The sequence below is a fragment of the Phaseolus vulgaris genome, chromosome 5 (assembly GCF_051622355.1).
Source record: "Phaseolus vulgaris cultivar YP4 chromosome 5, ASM5162235v1, whole genome shotgun sequence".
Classification (NCBI taxonomy): Eukaryota; Viridiplantae; Streptophyta; class Magnoliopsida; order Fabales; family Fabaceae; genus Phaseolus; species Phaseolus vulgaris.
The window spans coordinates 7,433,810-7,455,716 of record NC_143502.1 but is presented as its reverse complement, the minus strand read 5'-3'; the positions used below and the strand labels follow the sequence as shown (position 1 = coordinate 7,455,716).

The window sequence follows — 21,907 nt, the reverse complement described above, 5'->3', positions numbered from 1 at the left end:
GTTTAAATTTCATTATTCACTAAAGGGTGAGGAAACTAAAGGATGTCATCTTGCTAGAAGAGACAGTTCTCTTACTTATTAACATTTTCTAGTAAATGTTTTTCTTCTTATAAAGAAAGTTATGGTAATCACTTAATAATAATTAAAATGAAATAAAGAAAATTGTACCTTGCAACACACAACTATGTAAAATGATATTCTCATATGACAAGGATAAAGGTGAAACTTCTAGTCTTTCAATTATGTATGTTAGTATTGTAGGCCTAAAAAATTTGGGGTGAATTGTTTTTAAAAGTTTTTCACAAACTTTGAAGGTATAGAGAAATCCAATGAAGAATCAAAGCTAAAGGAATGAAAATGCTCAAGTTACAAAATTGTTTTAGTTGATTTCCAGAAAATTAATCAGTTGTTTTTGCGATTCAACCGGTTGTTTTTATCAGTAGTTTATAAGAACAACTTAAAACAGATATAATTGAGATAAAGGAAAGAGAGAATCCACAAAAAAATTATATTGGTTCACTCTTACACCAAGAGCTACATCTAGTCCCCAGAAACCACTGGGTATTCCACTATGTAATCAACCACATATTACAACCACACACACACCAAAGAAGTGATCTTGAACCCCTTAAGAACACACACTTCCTTTGGAAATTCACCACACCACGTATCAGAACAACCTCTGACTCTGTGAATCACAGTTCTTTATAGAAATACAGATCAAGAGAGAATAAGGAATGATCACACTTGATATAGATTGAATCACAAAAGCTTACACAACAGTCATATTCCACTCTTAGCAAGTTCAATCAAAGCTTGATGTAAATCTTGAAGCAAAAACTGTTTTCAAAAGACTAATCTCATATCATCACTACCAGGAGCGTAAAACAAACTATTTAAACTCCAAAAGGTAGTTAAAAGCATTTAATGAAGGAACCAAAACAGTTTTGAATCATTTAAAACAAATTTACCAAACTTAACAGATTTTGTTAAGGATTTTCAAAAAACAATCGGTTGAATTGTCGAAACAACCGATTGAATTGGCTTGATAGTAAAGTCAACTAATTTAAGCTTTGTCAAACTTGTTTCAAAAACACTAAGTGTCAAACAACCGATTGAAACGATAAAACAACTGGTTGTTTTTCCACTTCTTTTTCAAAAGGATTTGATCTAAACCATCTTTGAATCCTAACTAAGAGTGGATTTACAATTCAAACTACTTAGAACACACACACAAGCGACCTCCAGCCTTCAAGCAATCCATAGAGATTTGGAGACATCAAAGCCTTGTTCAACAATGTAGCCTTTACGTGTTCAACGCCAAACTGGACATTAAACCCAAAAAGTTATTTCAAACATCAAGTTAAATACTAAAAGCTTGAAAACTAAAGTCCTACCATTTTTTCTTTTCTTTGTTGTCATAGTAGGACTCAACCATTGTATATATGAAGGTGATTAAAGAATTCTTAATCTTTGCAACGCTTGGAGACAATCTCACTAATTTTTTAAGGACCTTGTTTTACTACCTCAATAATGTCATTGTATCTCTACACACTCTTATTAATATGCACAAGAGAATTTCAACCTTAATCAATCCTTATTCTTGTTTCTTATCCTCTAATCACATTTTAAAAATAATAAGACAACAAATTATATTAGAACATATGAAATCGGTATAAAATTGACATAAAGTCGAACAATATGTATGTGATATAATAGTTATGGACATCAATTGATTGTGTTCAAATGTTAAATGCTACTATGCACTTTTGATATCCTCTGTATGAATACCCAGATAATGGCATATGAAAAGATATATTGTATTGGAAGAAATGATTCCAAATATCTACTAAGATTGTCACTTCATTTTGCCTCACCAAATCAAGCCATAACCTATTATGCACTCAGACCTTAAACCATTCAACATTCTTGTGAATAGAATTAATGAGTAAAATCAATGATGTTGGTCTTACACGTTCAATCCCCTTTTTGTAGTTATACTTTAACATAATATTATATGACTTCGACTACTGGAAATTGAAGATTAATATCAAATGTAAATTAATATCGAAGAAACGAGAAAAAAAACATAAATGCAAAAAAAAAACATTAAAAAAAAATTGATATTATGCTTTGTAATTGAATTTACCTTTCCATTATGAATTTTGATTTATATCACAATTTAGAGATCAATGAAAAAAAAAAGGAAAGAGAAGATAGATGGAATGTGTTTCTAATCTCCTTTTAAGTTGAATGTAATATTCCAATTTTCTAATTTTTTTAAGTCTGTATAAATAAACTGGAAATCTAATTTTAAAAAATAAAATAAAAATTAAATTTAAGTAAATAAACTTTTAATGAATCGGAATAATATAAAAGTGAAGCAGTTTGGTCCAAATAGATTTTTTTTTCCCACAACATCCATTACAAATTAATTATATATGTATTATTATACTAAACTTCTAACTAAATATCTAGAAAGTTCTTAAGAAAAAAATCTAAACATTATACAATAAAAAGACATTGAATTTAAAGTTGTGATTCATCTAACAACTTAAGATCCAAAATCCATAATCACATATTTATTTTGCCTTAAAAAATATAACATTTGCCATTGTTTTCATATATTACGTATTATGAGTAAAGTCTTTATTTTTTATAATTATATTATTAGTACTAAATATTTACTAATTTTCTTCAAATAAAATTATTATTATTATTATTATTTTCATAAGTAAAAGGCTATGTTTTATCTGTGATGTTTATAATACAATATACATATAAGAAAATTATATAAGAAAATTGAATATTAGTAATGCAATATATAAAATCAATTCCAGGGAGATTAGGTTGGATAACCTAGAGGTTGACTTCAAACCGTACTTGATGGAAACAAGATCTTTAACTTAAATACAATATTATTATACTTTTTTTTATTCAAAACAAAGAATTACACGGGACTCGAACAATTTTTTAATCTTTCCTCCCATATTAATCTTTCTTGGTATAACAAGTAATCAAAACTTGATAAACAAATAACTTTTTTAACCATATTCCTTATAATTTATTTATTGCCAATATGTTACAAAAATAATTATGAACATAAATTGTCTCTTAACCATCTTATTCTTCTTATTAAATCTTTTGTATTATAAATAATATTATATATTAAATATTATATAATTAGATGTAAATCTCATTTATGAGTCGGTTTGATAAAGTTGAATTAGACTTAAAATCGATAAAAAAAATGATATCAATATCGTTTAGAGTACATCTTAATAAGAGTTTTTTTTTTTACTTAGTAAAACACCTACTATCGAATCATCCATAAATATATAATTTCATATACAAATTTACCGTTTCAAAACGCGAAAGCGAATGAATGTGTTGGAAATCTCACACATATTAACATTGCATTAGATAATGTTTTTAATAAGTACACAATTCATTTTATTAATTGATTTTAACCATTTTTTTTTAAAGTTACTTCTTAAGAAATATTACTCACCTAACCCAATATTAACCCAATATATGTGCATGTTACTCATTATTTGTGTCATTCTTACTCTCCAATAGTTAAATTCAGCTACCACCTTCTCTTCCTCTCTCCTAATTATGTGTTCAAACACATACAAATCACCATATATTTTTTTTCACCATTATTACTCATCATCTTGTTTCTTTAAATCTTTAGCCATATGACCAAAGCTTAGAAATGCCTATTTTTAATTTTGACTTCACATTAGGTGAAGATGTGAGTTTTCTATGCAACTTAAAAAGAATTTTAAAATGGCACATGAACCAAATTTTACAAATAAAAAAAATCACATCCAAACTTTGGATATTATGAAGACTTTTTTTTTTAAATAATCACAACTTTAGGAATGGAATTATTCTTTGCGGCTTTGATGTTTGACCAACATTAAGCCAATCTTAAACTAAAGTTATTTACAAAATAATTAAGCTAGTCTAATGCTTTTTTAAAGGAAAAATTACATTGACAACTCATTTAATTATACTTCATACACTTTTCCTTTTTTCACCTTCCATAATTCCTTTTTAATTTATACATATTTACATTACAATGCTATGTACTTCTTCTGTAGAAGGCAGACACATTGTTTTTTCATAATAAAATTACATTATTTTATTCAAACAAACACAAATTTTGAAAAATATTTTTTTTTTAGCATAACCAAATTGTTTGAAAATGTAAGAAGCAGTGAACCCCAGTGGTTATAACTGATAGTAACACTATCTGCAACTGATATTATAAAAAAAAGTACTTTTAATTATAAATTTATTAACTAATTAAATAAAAAAATCAAGAGAAAGAAGTTGTATATAAGTTATTGATAAATTTCATGAGAAGCAACATTAGAGAATTAAAAGATTGAATGCAGTGTGTGTGTGATGGACCCCACTCCCTCATTATTACACACCTCTCAAACCCTAGTTCACAAAGCAACCCATTTAATATTTCTGAACAAAAATTAAAGCAAATAATAATAATAATTTAAAAAATGATGTGAAATTCTCTCTCCCTCTCTCCCTCTCTCCTCTTCTGCAACAAAACAACTCTCTCACTCATCTTTACAAAACTTTTTGAAACTTTTAAACACACTCTCTTTTTCACAAGCAATCCCTGAAAGGAATAAAAATTAAAACAAAATCTAAAGAGAAAGAAAGGCCAAGGTGTTCTTCTCCTTCTGCAATATATCCAATAACCCCTTCTTCTTCTTCTTCTCCTTTTCCTCATTCTCTGTCGGTGTTACAAAGTCTCAACTTGGATCTTCTCCTTGAATGGCTCATACCCTTTTCTCTTAGGGCTACCCTGGCTTCTGGGTCACTTTCAAGTTCTTTTCTTTCAGCGGTTTTCGCCCCATTCTGCAGCGCTAGGTCTTGAACCCGGAAAAGGGTCGAGGTTGATAGCGCTGGAGTTCAAGTGGGGCGTGGAAAAGGGAAAGGGGTCGCATTGTGTTTGTCAAAAAGAGAGGGTTTTATCTTCTTATTCGACTGTGTATTACTTTGTGTTTTTATGTTTGTGTGGGGCTTCTGTGAACAGTGGTTGCTTTTGGGAAGCTTATTTCGGAAGCAATTTACCCCCTTTTGAACGTGATTGTATTTAGTGCTCTCATGGACACGCACAATGTTCTCTTTTGATCTTATCAGTAGTGGGGTTTGTGTTTTTTCTTCCTTCCCTTTTTGGATGAGGAGCCATTGGTCTTGTGAAACCCGTGAATTTGGTGGATTTATGTAGGGAGTTGGAGTAGCAAGCCTTATTTATTTTATTTATTTGAATTTTTGTAGATCAAGGTGGTGGTTTGTTTATGGATGGCATTGATGATTTAGAGTAAAAAAGGTTTGGATATATGAGGCATTGGATCGATGGTGATGGGAATCAGTAGCATCAGCAATTTGTTATTTTGTTTGGAATGATGAGATGAGGTACCAGTTGTAGTCGTAGGAGTAAGGTTTCACCAAGATTCTGGGGATTTTGAGAGGCCTTGGTGATGGAGGATATAGGGTTGTTCAAGCAGTGTTGGCAATGGTTTCGGTCGCAGAAGGACACCGGCTGGCGTGCTCGAACCGTGGTGACTTGTTGCCGTGACAGGATTGCTATGTTCTTTGAACGGCATTGGCCTATGGTGTGCCGGGGTTGCTGCAGATTTGGGAGTTTACTTAGGTTGTCATTGATTTTCTGGAAGGACTCTGCTCTGAGAGGCTTTCAGTCCTTCATTAGGTTTGGTCCTGTGATGCTTCTGCTTATAATGTGGAGCTGCTTTCTTAGTCTGACTTCGATGTATTGCCTTGTATACGTGCTTGTTAGTATGGTATGTCTTTGTCTCAACTTGTCTAAATCTTCATTCTTTCAGTTATGGGTTTCTGATCTGCGCGTCAGTCTGTTATCTAGCTATTTATTTTTGGGGCAAATTACACTAACATATGTTGAGGTTTAATGAAATTATACTTGATACCCCTTTCATTTTTTAGCAGTGCTTTGATCTTCCCTGATCTGTCTAACTGCATAAGAAGTTAAGGGAGATTCTGTACTAGCAGTAGGCATATGGAGTTGCATTCTTTTATAAATTTAGGGGGCTTGTGTAAGGTCAAAAGAGGGTGGAATATCAAGTGAAATTTTGCTACAACTTAGGGGGTGTAAGTGTAATTTGCCCTTATTTGTTCTTTGTGTTTTTGTTATACCTACTTCAGTTGGATAGCAGTTTTAGAGTACTGGCAGTTAGCTTATCATTTAGTGGTATGATTGAATGGCTTTTTACATTTGCCTTATTGGTCGTATTGTAAAATATAGCTTGGTAGAAGGAGCTCACTATTGTATTTTAGTAGTCATTCATAAAATGTCGGAATGCTCTATAAGAATTTTATGATAGAATTAGGTTTCAAGCTTTAGGTGGTGGTGATTTTTATTAAAACAATATTCTCAAAAAGTGAACTACAGGTGGTTGTCTAGATGTTAACGTCAACTAATTCAGAATTATTTGGTTGCATTGATTTTAGTTTCTTCTGTGGAGGAACGCATTGATGGCATTGCTTTTTACCAATATTGAGTCTTTTGTAGAACTTGCATATAATGACAGAAATAGAAACATTATTATGGATGAAAGGGGTTTATACATTTTCCTGGCATAAGGAGCTAAGCATGATGATCAATCATTGTGTCCATCTAACATCATATTTCTCAATTACTAACCCTTTTTACCTTTATTTGAATTCATTTAAAAACATTTATTTATACAAAAAGGTGCCTTTTAATAGCAAGTATGTAAATGGCATTGTTCAGTCTCTTGGTTCTGTTAGCATATTGACATTGGTTTTGCCACCTTAAATTTGGAGTTGTAGTTGTTCTGTATTTGGTTTGCTCGGTTCAATTTAGTAACCAATAATTTATACATTGCTTCTCATAGTTCGATTGAATGCTTCAGGGTGTTGCTGGAGTTGCTGTCCAATACTTAGGATATACTCCTGGGCTTTTTATTGTCGGCCTTTTTGCCATCCTTATTTTGTGGATGTATGCTAACTTCTGGATAACTGGAACGTTACTCATAGTTGGAGGTATGGTATTCTTCTTGCTTTTAGCATTGCACTTACATTCTCCTAAGAACCTGAATAAAAGAGGAAAACACTTTTTTTGTAATGTATACACTGCTATCAATCTCTTCATACTGAAGGAAGTATCTTTTAGTTCTGTTTATGATCCCTATCAATTGTCATATTTTCTTTAGTCGAATGATTAATTTCCCCCTATTCAAAAGGCTTGGCCTTATTTTTACCATCTGCTTGACTCTGAACTGTGTTGTTGGCTATTATTACTCACTTCAGTTGACATTCTTTTAAGGGCAATGCAGGACTTCCATTGTTGTTGAATATTTTACCTTTGCAATCCTGAAAATTTGTTTTCAATTATACACTTGCAGGTTATTTATTCTCCCTGAATCATGCACGTTTGGTGGTATTAGTCGGAACTATATATGCTATATATTGTGTTCAAGTACGAGTTGGATGGCTGGGTGTTTTTCTTGCTCTAAACCTTGCCTTCCTCTCGAATGACATTTTGAATTTTCTTCTCCAATGGTTTGATAATGTGAGTGAAAGCTCGCATTCTGAAGAGCATAAGCAATCAGAAACAGTTGTGGAAGATGACTTCTCTGAAGAGTGTGAATATCCTATCCCTACTGATGAACCTGAGAATTTGCATTCATGTAAATCATCCAGTAAACCTGCTCTTACCACAGCAGTTGTTGATAACAAGAAAGAACTTTCTGTTAACAAAATTGTCAGAGAACAAGAAACAACAAGCTCAAATGATGAAATGAAAAGGATATTGAAGAGTCTGAATCATTATGATGCCCTTGGATTTAGCCGGCACAAGAAGATTGATGCAGCAGTTTTGAAAAAGGAATACAGAAAAAAGGTATTTGTTTAGTTTTATTTTTCTTTGTCTATTTTTTTTATTAATTATCAAAAAAATTATTTAAGCTGCTGTTATGTGTTGAAGCAGTATGTGTTATTATGTATAGGAAATCACATTTGGACATAAATTATATTGTGTTTACTAGCTTACTTTATAAGTGCTTGGTTTGTCTTCTGTTTTCATTTATTAATTACAAAAAATGTCACTGTCGTCATTTTGTTTTCTGTTTTCAGCATTTACTTCTCAAAATTTTGAAATCAGAAACAAAATGATGAGGGTTATTTGTAACTAGTAGTTAAAACGTCATTTGTAAATGAAAGGTTAAAAGGACTCTCTTATGTGCTGCTGATCATCTGATGTTTCATATGGAATATTCCCATGTGTAGGCTATGCTTGTGCATCCTGATAAAAATATGGGCAGTTCTTTGGCAAGTGAGTCATTTAAGAAGCTTCAATGTGCATATGAGGTAAAGTTTGAAGTATACTGCAGAGCTTCTCTTATAGTTGATATAAACAAACATTTAATGCTTAGTTGATTCATAATGTGTAGAAAATATAACTTTTGCTCGCATTGGTTCCTCTCATGAATTAGTTATTTGAAACTCCAGGTTCTTTCTGACTCCGTGAAGAAGCGAGATTATGATGAGAAATTAAGAAAAGAAGAAACCATGGCTAAAAGTGTCTGCCAGAGATCTCATAGTAGTTCATATCAGGTAAATATGGTAATATGATATTCTTGTAAATGACTAACCTATCTTCTCAGGTTCTGCGTATATATATGTACAGTCCCTACATTTTATAAATTGTTGTTTTGATTTTTGAAATCAAGAATCTCTGTTGGACAAGAGTCTCCACCTTCTCACATCTACTACCTTATTGAGTGAAATTAATGTTTTGCATTGTTTTGATAAAAGGCCTGGTTGTTTTGACCAGAAAACTAATGATCTGGTTCTTAAATAAACCCCAGAATCGGCCTTAAAAAACTTGTTCACAGTGGGTTAGTGAAAAATACTTGATATGATGTTTTAACGTTTGAATTTTAAATCAGTTTCTTGACCAGTTCCATAACTGACCTGGTTTTATAAACATTTGTTTTTCACATCTCTTAGAATTTGAATTTTTACCCCTATAATATTGTAAACCATAATGTTATGACAGTGGCTTCTGCTTTTTAAAGTTGAAAATTCTAGTTTCTTCTATCTGCTGTCAACTTTTCAAATGTTAAGAGTTCACTTAAGGACTGTAACCAATTTCGCGATATAAAATAGGAAAGAATGAAGACATTAAATAAGATATATGATAAATGCAGTGTTTCTTATAAAAATAGTGATGATACATGTGCTGTGTTCTCCTTAGGATAATGCTGATTATCGTTCCGAAGAGTCCAGACGAATACAGTGCACCAAGTGTGGGAATTCACATATTTGGGTATGTACCAACAGGAGTAAGGCCAAAGCGAGATGGTGTCAGGTCAGATTTTTTTCCCTTATTTATAAAATTACATGTTTTTCTATTTCTCTCTATTGAATTCTTACTGTCTTCTAAATTTTGCCACTTCTCTGGAAACAGGACTGCTGTCAGTTTCATCAAGCCAAGGATGGAGATGGATGGGTTGAATATAAAGGGTCTTTGGTTTTTGACAGGCCTCAAAAGGTAGATTGGTCATGGCAAATAATTATGTTAAATTAATGTTAGATTGTTTGCATTTTTCTGAATCATGATATTGATATTGTTTTCGTAGGTGGAGATTCCACGTGCTTTTGTTTGTGCTGAAAGCAAAATTTTTGATGTGTCAGAATGGGCTATATGTCAGGTCAGTATAACATTAAAGACAGCATTTTTTATTATTATTTACTCGATTTAGTGGTTAATCTAAAGTTTCAAAATTAGAGAGTCAAAACTCAGAACATCTTGGCAATAAAAAGGTGAAACGTGCAATATAGGATTTCATCTTAAGTTCTTTGATGTATTCAAACTGATATTGCATTTTTGGTAACTGAATTACAGAATTCCAGATCAGCTTATTAAGAACCCTTATCTTGAGTTTTTGACAATGAAGATTTATTGGGTCCCTTGTATTTGGTCCCTTTGTTGGACTTGTGGCAACAAAAACCTTTCCGTGTTGAAAAGAATTGATTTTTACTCCACTTTATGTCTTGCAGGGAATGGCTTGCAGGCCAAATACCCATAGACCCAGTTTCCATGTAAACATGGTTGGCTTGGAGAAAAACCAGAGAAGCAACTCAAGTAGATTCCCAAGGGATTTTGATGCCGAAATGATGGATGAAGATGAAGAGGCATTTGACCTGTGGCTTGAGCAGGCTCTGGCATCTGGTCTCTTTTGTGAGTCCTCCAAACGCAGGAAGAGTTGGAGTCCATTCAAATTGCATCAAAAGAAAGGGAAGAAGCAATGGCGAAGAACATCATGCTGAAGCCCAAGAAAGTTCATTGTTCATTGCATGTCCCCAAGGGATTGAAAGGAGTAAACATTATGTTGAAGAAAATTGTGATGCCATTGGTGAGATGTAGCAAGAAGGATTGGCTAGCAACAACAGTGAAAAAAGGTACCTTGTGAATGAAAGATGGTGGTTAAATTAACCAAAGTTAGCATAGTTACTTAACCACATTCCATATATGTAGTAGTAAGGTATTAAGAAGTGCAAAAAATCCTTGATTTCTAGGCCTTTTCCTCATTGCTCATTTGCTCCTTCAGGTTGACATGGATCTGTGTCTGTGTATCCTTGTTTACATTTGAAGATGCTCTCTTTCAGGGTTACCAAGGACTACTACACTCACTTTTGCTCCTTTGTAAATACACCTAATAAAATTTCTCATTTGGTAAATGCTTTTTCATCACCATCCATTTTAGACTTGTGTATCATATCATCAATAACCTCATTTCTAAATATTTCACCCTCCATCTGTACTATTTCATCACATTTATTCTTCAAAAAATCTAATCCTTGGACTTTGACCTAAAACACAAGTTAATGATGGATTCATTTTTTCATGATCTACTTATTAGGTGATTCAAATTCATAGAATATGGATCATAAGATGTAGTATGATGCTTTTCTTATTCAAATTCTCAGTTTCTTTTATTCAGACCACTCTTATAGATTAAAACAGTAAGTTCAACAATGGTCCAAATTATCATTTATATTAGCTGCATAATCTAAATTTAATTAATTTCGTTTCATTTAGAGACCCACTTAAAATGTTTTAAATAATTGGAGACTGATTTAAGAACTAAACTTTATTCAGACTCGAGTTGAGTGAATTATAGAACTCACGTGGTGTGGGACCTCTCATTTTCTCATTCCCAAAACAAAAGTTCAAATTTACAAGCTCCGAAAGAGGATGAAAATGCACTGATTTGACTTTAATTTCTAGTTGTGTCTATTGTAATAATAATAATAATAATAATAAAGATTTCTACTATTCTAGGAGATTGGTTTTCGAATATTTGATTAAACAATAATAATTTTCTTATTTAAGATTTATAAGATATTACTTGGATGGTTGAGTTTGATTAATTGATATAAAACTTTAAGCTAACTTAATTTACATGATGAAGGTGACTTTTTATTTAATGGAAATATAATCGAAATGAATAATTTTTGTGTCGGTTTGAAGATGCATTGGATCTGTATAACACTGTCTAAATTTAATACTCACATGTAAAATTAAACATATCACGTGTAAGCCACTCCTTTCATTTTTTTAAGGATTCATTTCTACATTTATCTTTTTTAAATGTTAGATAACATTACTTTTTTGCTAATTCATTTTATATTTTTCACTTAGTTTTTAATTATTTTATATAGTTATCGTCAAACTAAATTAATTATCAGAAAATTAAAAAAAAAACACTTATCTTTTACATAAAATAATGCAAATAGTCTTAATTCAAAAGCTCTTCTTTTACTTTTAAAACTGGCTACTACTTCCCATCTATTTTTAGTAAAACAACATTTACATCTCTTGTTTACTTTATTTATTATTAGAATATATTAGCATATTTCAGAATAAAAGAAGATAAGATTTTTTTCTCTTTCATTTCTTTTTCATATCTCTTTGTTTTGTTGTTTTCAACTGTTCTTTGTGATGAATTGGTTTAGGGTGTTTTTGGAATTTTTGTTTTCAAGGGTAACTTTTATAATACTTAATTTGTATTTATTTGTGAACACAAGAAATAATAAAAAGTATGAGATATATTTTTCTAAGACGGCTACACTTCTATGCCGACTTATTTTCTTACTTGTGTTCAAAATAAAGTTATGACTCTAATTATCTTCGTTGGCGTCAACAAGTTCAACATATTATTAAATCACATGATTTTAGCATTTTGTTACTAATCTTATTATTCCTCCACTATACCTTTTTAACTAAGATTACGTGAATTTTGTATATCAACTTTTGGTAAGTTCAAGATCGAATTATTTTTATTTGGATTGGATCGATATTATTGAACTTAGTTATTTTTATATGGATTGAAATTGATAATTTGCCTTATTATAAAATGAGTTGACATGTTATTTTCTAATTTTTTTTATTTTTTTTTAGTCTGTTTATTTTGTTATAGTCATTAATATCACTTTTTGAACAATAAAAATATAAGAAAGAACGATAAAATTGAATTAAATCTTTAATATTCTAATAGAAAAAGGTTTAATGCTTAACAAAATAAAGTAAATACTAATAATAATTTAATAAATATAATAATATAAAAAATTAATGTAAATAAAAATTTATATAAAATATTGATAACTATCAATTTTGATTCCAAAAGTATGAAACTCATATTTAAAAGTATAAAAAAAATAAAGGAGGGCAGGCCCGTCCCACCTCACCTATTGTCTTGGTGTTGGCGGGTTAGGCCAATAGGAATGGGTAAGTTGAAAAGATTGACCTGTCCCACTTAAATAACGACAGGTTGACAACCGATCCACTTTAACACTCCTAAGTTTGGCACTACATTTCATGAGTATTTTCATTTTTAGATAAGAATGCACACTTATTATCTTTGCACTAATTTTTGCTCTATGTTGCTTAGCGATAAGATGATGCGATATTTTGTTACTCATATTAAATTCATTGTTGATGAACTTGTAGGTGTGGGTAAACATGTTATGCTTGAAGAGCATGTTGATGGAAGGCTTACCACCTGAATATGCACCAATCCTTTTAGATGTTTAAATGGAGGCACTGCTTCTTACTCATGAGTCTCAAGCTCTTTAATTTAATAGAAAACCTTATTTCTTGCTCTTCACTATATTCAGACCTCTCCAAATCTTTGATCTAATTTCTACTAATGGTTGTGCTCATATCGGTAACAAATGTGGGGGAAGAGGTTGTGGTGGCGTCATTTATGGTAGCCACAATAGTGCTTGAGGCCATAATGGATATTTTGTAAACTTCCAATGCTAAATTTGTTTAAAATATGGTCACACTAGCTACATTTGCTTTTACAAATTGATGTCATTTATCAATTGCATGAGTCTCTTCTTTTCTATGATCCTTCCACAGTGTAACTTGTCTAGTTCACTTCTTCTCAATCCACTCGACACTTGAGTGAATCCTCATTTAAATCAAGATATTCCCAACACTATGATTATCAACACATCTTCTCAAGGTGGTGTAAGTTCCACATGGAATCTTGATTCTGCTTTTCATTTTACTAGGGAAGTCATATACAACTTGATCATTTTTAGAAACCACATAAATAATTTATTAGAAATAAACAAGGTTTTCAAATTCGTGGATTTGGTTATTTCTCATTTTTCTCTCATTTTAACTCATATATTTGTTTTAGATTAAATATTATTCTTCATGTTTTCTCTATTACTAAAAATGTATTAATTGTTAGTACTTTTGCTTAAGACAAATATATTCTTTGAATTTCCTCCTTATATTCAAATCAAATATACTTCTCTTTGATTTGGGTTTACATCAAGCAAATGTGATCTTTTTTTTCTCTATAGACATTAATCTCACATTATTTGTATTCTAGTATACATGAATGATATTATCATTATTGATTGTTTATTGTCTCTTATTCAACAAGTTACAAGTCATTTTAATTCTAATTTTTCTTTTAACCACCTTAATTCTAATTTTCTTTTAACCAACTTAGGCACTTAGACTATTTCTTGGGTATTAAAATCAAGTAGTTACCTAATCATTCTTTTATCATGACTTAAAGTAAGTACATTTTGTGAACTTCACAAGGTCAACCTGGCTCAAGCTCACTCTATTTCTTTTCCTATGGCTTCTTCTTGCATGTTGTCTAAAACAATCATGAATTTGTTTTCCGATCCTATTTTATAGATGTGTGGTTGGTGTTTTAAAATATAATACTCTTGTTAAACCTGAAATTAGCTTTGCAATCAAAGTTTATCAATTCATAACAACTCAAGAGAATTTTTCGGTACCTTAAAGGCACTATCTCTCACGGTCTTCTTATGAAATTTGTTGTTGTTGGAAAACTCTCTCTCTCTCTCACTACTATATGTGTTGGAGATCCCACATCGACTAGAGATGAGGATATTTCATTGTATATAAGTGGGTGCAAACCTCACCTTATGAGCCGGTTTTATGGGGTTGAGTTAGGCTTAAAGTCTACTTGGTAATATGGTATCGAGGTGTGTTGGAGATCCCACATCGACTAGAGATGAAGACATTTCATTGTATATAAGTGGATGCAAACCTCACAATTAATATGTTCCCTTTTCTACTTTTTTTCCTACTTTGTGATAGTAAGAGTTAGTAGCCATTTTCTCATACTTTTGTTTTTCACGGTCACAAAAAAACATATGAAACTAGATATTTTTTTTCATGACAAAGTTCTCTCCAAATAACTTCAAATCTATCATATTCCAACCTTGCATCAATGGATGAATTTGGTGATATAGCCTCTTTCTTCAACCAAATTTCTTCTACTCAAAGACAAACTCAATATAATAGACATTTCTCATATCTTTCCACTGAGTTTGAAGAAGCTATTAGAATATATTAGTATATATTTGAATAAAAGAAAATAAGATTTTCTTTTCTCTCTTTGTATTTTATTTATTTATTTGGTATTTCTAGTTGTTCCTTTGTTAAATTGGTCTAGGATGTTTTTTATCCTTTTGTTTTTAAGAATAGCTTCTATAAATGTCATTGTATGCACTTCTATACATAAGATATAATAAAAAATATCATTTTTTTTACAAAATAATATTTTCTTTTTATATTTTTAAACAAAGATTTATTTATCTCATATTTTTAATAAATGATATTCACTTTCTTTATTTATTTAGAAAAGTATTTTCTTTTTAAATTTTATTTATAAAAAGTTCTTTAATTTTCATTTAAAATTTTAACTTTTCACAGTGATATAGTTTTATATTTGGTCTCTTTCTTTTCCAACCCCACAAGCAACAAAAATACACATATGTAAATCATATAAAGAATAAAGATATACTTGATAATGGAATTATCAATATGATCTTGAACTTTATAAATGCGGACTAAAAATGTATAATTTTGAAAAACTTAACACTTAGATCCATTTGTTTGAAAGAAAATGTAGAGTTAAAAATAATTTAAAGAAATGAAGAAAAGAACACATTTCTTTATTTATAAGAAAGTGATAATTGTATCTTTCATATTTTATTTTTCACTAAGATATATATGGATAATTTTATAATGATATGTTATTTAATTTTAGTTTATTATTTGTTATTGAAAATGAAAAAAAAAATCTTTTGATGTCACTTTCTCTAAAATCATCAAACACATCTTTCATTCTGTTTAACCTTTCTTTATTTTTGTTTCTTTTCTCAGATTTTATTTTCTTCTAATGAAGAATATAAATCAAACTGCGTGCAGTGCATGTTGCGTAATCAACTTAATTAAAATTATTCTTTAATCTCAGAACACAGAACACAAAACACAATCACGAATGTGACAAAATTGCATGCGTAACTAAATAACAATAACAACAATAATGGAACAAAAAATAAGATGAAATGAAGCAAATAAAAGAAGACAAAAAAATAATTGAATGTAAAAGCATGGGATCTGAGACTGAGACAACAGACATAGAGAGGGGAGAGAGAGAGAGTTAGAGAGAGAGAAAGAGAGCAGAGACACCGTTCGGTGCTCCGCTGAATACGGTTGTTGTGGCCCCTGCGCTCCGGTGAGTGACTACTTCGATCTTCTTCTTTCCATTTCCTCCAACTTGATCTTCAAAATAATATTGATATTCTGCCCCTTTTTAACTTCATAGCTGCTCCATTTGTTTGTTCCACCCCATTATCAATTTTTGTTTTTTCTTTTTAAATTTTTAATCTTTTTCGCTTTTGCTGAATACCCATCAATGATTTAGACCCCTGGTACTGTTCAGGGAAGATGCAGACTTCAGAATTTTTGGTGGGTCGAGTTGTAGAACTTCAAAAACCAATGTTTATGCTGGAGTCTCTGAGAATAGACCTGAATAGAGTTTAAATAGTTGTAAATAGAGTAGTTATTAGGTTAGGGATAGTTGTGTGATTTTGTATTTACTGCGGGAGAATCATTGACCCTTAGGAATTAAGTGTGCATGTATTATGAATTTCCTGTACTAGACCTTATGTATTCTATTTAAGAGCTATTGGTCTTCTGATAAAAGTATCAGAAAAACTTTTTCTGGCAGTTTATTTAATGCTCAGATGTTTGTTGCTTTGCACAAAAAGCTTGTGACTTGCTTCGTTTTGATGGGTTGGGTGGTCTTTGATAGCAAGTTTGCAAATGGATTTTGCTACCTTGTATCGATATAATGGCCTGCCACTTTTTTACCTGTGCGGCTGCGCCTAAATAGTTTGACATGTTGGAAGACCACATAATGTTCTTTTTGAGCTTTGTTTAATTGTAAAGTAGTTACAATAGATGCCTTGTAAGCTAGACAGCTTTTCTCTGATGAAGCATTGTCCATTGGAAACTCCTTTATTTTGATTAGGATCATAGGATGTGTGTCTCTACATCCTGAAGAGTGGTTATCAGCGTGGAGAAGTAAAGCTAGATAAAATAAAATTATAAGAAAGTTTTGTAGTATCATTAGAGTATGTATCACTTGCTAAAGACTGAGTTTTATTTTCCTTGTAAACTTTGATTGTTTTCTCTTCTTTTTTTTAAATCACATGATTACAATTGAATGATGATGATTGCATGTTATCCAAAGCATTTATTACCGGTTGAGCTTCTTAGTGTTAGCAGCTCTCATTTTGTTGACTAGGTAGGTTTAGTTTAATGGAGTTTCTGGCAAATATTTCTTCTGTCCCACTTGTGTCCTGTGAACAATTATCTTACTTTAGCTCAAGGGTTTGAAGACTGAACTGATTTACTGAATCTCTGTACTATAACTCTATAAGTATAACCAGTCTTAGTTGTACGATTTTTTTAAATGGAGGAGATACGTTTGAAGTACTTTCCAAACAGGTTTTTCCTCTTGTTGAGTTATGTGGTTCGATCATCTTATATTTGTAGACAATTTATGCCTCTTGGAAAAATTCCCTTTTTGAATAAACAATTTTGTTTTCAATGTTAGATTGATGTTTTTTTTCTCTCTGATTTCTGAATCATTATTCATAAGCTGAAATTTTTTCATTAACATGGTCTATTGTTGTAACTGCAGCTTTACACTCAAAAGGACTTCATGTCTAACATAGAGGATAACAAAGATCTCAGACAGATGGACGTGGATGCATCTAATGAGTCAGCTAACACCATGCCATCATCCCAGAAGCAGGTACTATTCAGATTTTGCCTTTTAGCATTCTTAAATTAAAATTTTGACTTCAGATTAGTAATCTCTTTACTGAGGATGAGCCTCTTGACACAATGGTAAGTTTGTAAGAATTTCTTATTTTGTGATGAACAATTTGTGAACCTTGTAGGAGGAAGTTGTAAAGAAAAAATATGGAGGAATGCTGCCCAAAAAGCCGCCACTCATATCTAAGGTGTGTGCATGTGGATGTTTCTGTGTGTAAACTTTGTTTGTCACTTAAATTATGAAATCAAGGTGCTCGTGCCCATATACAGCGATCAATGCTCATTTGATTTTTCATCTAAAACTCAACTTTATGGTAGGACCATGAGCGTGCGTACTTTGATTCTGCGGACTGGGCACTTGGAAAGGTATTTCTGGAAAATACACCTCTATAACTTCATTGAATCTTTCTTTTCATTTCTGATGCTCTTCTGTGCCATTGCATGAAACAGCAAGGCGGTGAGAAGCCTAAGGGACCACTTGAGGCTCTTCGGCCTAAGTTACAGGTACTCAAGCAATTTTCTGATACCAGATTTGGATATAGTGACACTGCTTTCTATGGCTTAATAGTAGTTGTTCTTCTGATGTGTGAATGGCTTGCTGCCTGATGTTCTTAGTCTGTTTCTTGAAATTGTTGTATAATTTATATTTATAGTACAAAGAGAGAAAAATGATCAATTGTCTCAAAAAAATTAAACTCACTGATAATGTTCATTTTTCTATGGTAACAAGCTTAGTTATAACTTGTGATTTGTAGTGATATGATTGTGTTAACAAATTGGTTGGTAAAAATTATAGATTTAGTATAAATTGAAGCAGAATAATATGCTATGCATTTTAGACGATTAAATTTTTATTCTGCCATTTAGTTATGACTCTGAGATTTGGACCTGTACTTGCTATATAAAAAAGCTTTAGTAACTTTAACTGTTTTGGATTACAATCAAAATAAATGGATAATAAGTTTAAGATTAAAAAATCAAGTTGATAATATCCTCGCTCTTGTTTAAACAAACTTTTATCAATAGGAGAAAATATGTAGGTAAAATCAATTGAGCTTCACATAGAAGTTAAAATCAACTCAACCCTTTTTTAGTTTCAAAAAAATTATGTTGATCTTAGCTTATTGAATGGTCAATGAATTTCACCTTTTTATTTTATTTTCACACAAGTTCTTATAGACATGTTTATTCAAACAAGATCATGGTCTCTTATTTTTAACAATAACATAAAGGGTGCTGCTCCATAGCCTCCCTTGTCCTTTACTATTCCCTTTCTCTACCAATGGTTTAAAAGTGAAATGAACCAAATCTGTAATCATCCTCCAATTTTAACAGAACAAAATTATGGCTTGTTTATTCAAGTTTTTCTTAGAAAAAGTAATTTTTAATTTAGTTTTTTGAGAAGAATAAAAACTCCACATATAATTTCATAGTCAGTCCCATGCCTGGGTAAAGTTGTGTTAGACCTTGGCAACCAAGGGGCAACTCATTGATACACCAGTATGAACCTCTATCCCCAGGGGGTATTAGTTTTTTTTTAAATAAGATCAAAAACCAAAACATGAATAAAAGGGCATTTTAGAAAAAGAGTAATTAATGCATGATTCAACTACAAAGGGTACAGAGGGGTTTTATAAGAAGGGACAATAAACTTTCTGAAAAGGGTCTTATAAATAAGATCAAACTGAAGGCGCTTTCTTTCAAATCTTATCCTAATGCACCTTAAATGCGCCAGCTATTTTCATGTGATGTTCATGACAAATTTCTACTTGGTGCTTCTGTTTTTCAGCCGACACAGCAGCAAACACGTTACCGGAAATCTCCTTACGCTCCTTCAGGAGAAGGTATGTTGTGCTTTGATAGCTTGCTTTGTTCAGTTGAGATGGCTAAACTTGTATGTCCCTTCTCCCTTGTGTCTCTCAGCATCATGAAAATGAACTAACTAAATTGTGATGTTATGTCCTTTTCAAAGAAGGGGGAAGTGTTCCAGCTGAGGATGCACCTTCCAGCGAGTAAGCAGCAATCAGTCTTTTGATGATGTGCTGACTATTGTTCTAATACCTGAGTGAGTAGTTTTCACTATTTGTTGTTTCAACAATAAAGGAAGTTTATCATGTATTCATATTAGCACAAGACAGAATATTTGACATGAATGTAAGCAATAGACATTTACTTGGGATTATGATTTTGTGTTTTGCTCTCTCCCCTCCCATACAACCCCACCTTTCTCTCTTTATTTGATTCTTTAATATAAAAGGTGTGAAAGATTTAATTTAAACTTGGTTTAGTTTCAGCCCTACATGAAAAACTTGCACATGTTTGTGTTGCAGTTCAGAGGCTACCTAAAGATCTCTTTTTGTAACTACATGCATTGAACTACTGCAATTTCAACAATGATACAAATATTGTGCATACAATTAGTCCCTATTTATAAACCTATTCATGAACCAATCCTTTTCATTTATTAATGTCATGTTAATTTTGGTTCTTTTACTCATTGTTTTCTGGTTTAATCCTTATACTAAAACATTTGCATTTCATTTGGGTCCCTCCATGTAAAACACTCTAGATCCTTCCACATTGTTTTTCATTTTGATTCCTACATGAGAAGTTCTCCAATATATGGTGCCTACCCATGACAAATATTCTCCTTTTGATCTGTACATGAAACATTCTCTGAAACCATCAGTGACAAAGTAAAGTAATTTTTATTATATCTAGATTAACATGTTTTTGAGTTTTTCAATTTTGGGGTACTATTTCTTTTTTACCTTTTCATTAAAAGGTTTCCATGTCTAGGTGGAAAATGTTATTTTAGACCCTCATGATGTGATAAAAGGTGTATTAGTCAATATTTGTCACTTGAATTTAATTGGTTGATATAATTTTTAAAAAAATTATTACATTTTTGTTAACTCCACATTGTTTAAAATTATTTTGGTCATCTTCACACAAATGTGATCAACAACAATCTATCACAGCTGACTTTAATCTTTGGAAGGTTGTAGTGTTCATTTGTTACTTTGACTCTCTTTTTATAAGAGTTTTCTTTGAAAATTTTGAAATATAAGAGTTTTACATGACACTTGTCACCACTCTCTAGCAATAAGGACCATTTGGAGTTATTGAACTTTTGATTGAAATTTTGAAATATGAAAATGAAGTGTGAAAGGTTGGTATTTTTCAATAAGTTCACTGAAAATGCAACTAATAATGACATTTTACAAAATTAAAAGAATAACAAATGAAAACTATTAATTGGAGAGTAAAAATAGAATGTCCCCATTTTGGAGAACTAAAACATATCTAAATCTTTAGTAAACATTAAAAAATAAATAACTTGTTAATAAATTAAATTCACAATATTAAAAGACTAAAAACAAAATAAAAATGATTAGAGTACTAAAATAAACTTCTATTTGAAAAGCTAAAAATATATTTAAAATAATAAATAAAATTGTACGTTGATGTTTTCTCCGACAATAGTTTGATGTGTTTTCCAATTTGATTGGATTAAATTAATAGGGATTATATTTTAAATAATAACTTATATTAATAATAAGAAGCTAAAAAATAAGTTAAACATTAATTTTATTAGCCTTGTTATTAAAATAGTTTTTAGAGCGTACTAAGTTCTATATAACATAAAATATACAAAATTAAGATAATCACTTTATAAGAAGCTATGCACTGTAATGATTAAAAAGTTATTTTAAAATTTATGCTTAGTTACAATTTTAATCCTTATATTTTGTAAAATTCCCAAATTGTTTTTCTAAATTATTTTCATATAATTTTAATTTCTCAGTTAGATAATTAAAGTAAAAATTGAATAAAGTTACCGACAATTAAATATAAAAGAATAAATATCGCATAAATAAATTCAGAATCTAAAACTACAAATAAATAAAAATTAAGAAACTAAAGTTACAGGAAAAAAATTGAGTAGTTATGAAGTATTGGAACTAAATTTTAAATGGTGATGGGTGTTGGGTTCGGCTCTCTGAATTTTGAAAAGGCAAATCCCTGCATCTTCATTCCTTCTCCCACCATCTCTGTATTTAATTTTTTTTAGTTTCAAAAATACATTTTTAAATTTTTTTTTTCAAAAATACATTTTTAAGAATGATACATGGTGTAATGTTTTCTTCTTATTTTCAAGTTTGATGGAACACA

General features: G+C 30.8%; 2 protein-coding genes across 4 annotated transcripts; both read left to right on the top strand.

Annotated features, from left to right (window-relative positions):
- The first annotated feature begins 4,564 nt into the window (after positions 1-4,564).
- Positions 4,565-10,779, top strand: LOC137835028 (uncharacterized). 3 transcript variants are annotated; one of them, XR_011084995.2, is made up of 10 exons: positions 4,565-5,837; positions 6,948-7,077; positions 7,440-7,936; positions 8,323-8,403; positions 8,545-8,649; positions 9,293-9,406; positions 9,506-9,589; positions 9,678-9,749; positions 10,099-10,500; positions 10,650-10,779. XR_011084995.2 is itself a non-coding variant. In XM_068643321.2 (10 exons), exons 2-10 carry the CDS (start codon positions 5,517-5,519, stop codon positions 10,366-10,368), a joined length of 1,674 nt encoding a protein of 557 aa, XP_068499422.1. In that variant the 5' UTR covers positions 4,598-4,698; positions 5,314-5,516; the 3' UTR covers positions 10,369-10,779. The 3 variants fall into 3 exon arrangements, 2 of the variants coding, with proteins under 2 accessions (XP_068499422.1, XP_068499421.1); XM_068643321.2 differs by having other exon boundaries at positions 4,598-4,698; positions 5,314-5,837; positions 10,099-10,779; XM_068643320.1 differs by having other exon boundaries at positions 4,629-5,182; positions 5,314-5,837; positions 10,099-10,779.
- A 5,169-nt stretch (positions 10,780-15,948) lies between these two features.
- Positions 15,949-19,913, top strand: LOC137835027 (cAMP-regulated phosphoprotein 19-related protein). Its single transcript, XM_068643319.2, has 7 exons — positions 15,949-16,121; positions 17,595-17,708; positions 17,857-17,919; positions 18,050-18,097; positions 18,182-18,235; positions 19,521-19,575; positions 19,704-19,913. The coding sequence occupies exons 2-7, from the start codon at positions 17,616-17,618 to the stop codon at positions 19,745-19,747; spliced, it is 357 nt and encodes a 118-aa protein (XP_068499420.1). The 5' UTR covers positions 15,949-16,121; positions 17,595-17,615; the 3' UTR covers positions 19,748-19,913.
- Positions 19,914-21,907: the final 1,994 nt, after the last annotated feature.

Excerpts from the sequence above, each read along its gene's own strand:
- LOC137835027 (XM_068643319.2), top strand. The coding sequence starts at position 17,616 with ATGTCTAACATAGAGGATAACAAAGATCTCAGACAGATGGACGTGGAT. Across the intron at positions 18,098-18,181 it reads CGGACTGGGCACTTGGAAAG|CAAGGCGGTGAGAAGCCTAA; the intron begins GTATTTCTGGAA and ends TGCATGAAACAG. Across the intron at positions 19,576-19,703 it reads TTACGCTCCTTCAGGAGAAG|AAGGGGGAAGTGTTCCAGCT; the intron begins GTATGTTGTGCT and ends TCCTTTTCAAAG.
- LOC137835028 (XM_068643321.2), top strand. The coding sequence starts at position 5,517 with ATGGAGGATATAGGGTTGTTCAAGCAGTGTTGGCAATGGTTTCGGTCG. Across the intron at positions 8,650-9,292 it reads CTCATAGTAGTTCATATCAG|GATAATGCTGATTATCGTTC; the intron begins GTAAATATGGTA and ends TGTTCTCCTTAG. Across the intron at positions 9,590-9,677 it reads TTTTTGACAGGCCTCAAAAG|GTGGAGATTCCACGTGCTTT; the intron begins GTAGATTGGTCA and ends TTGTTTTCGTAG.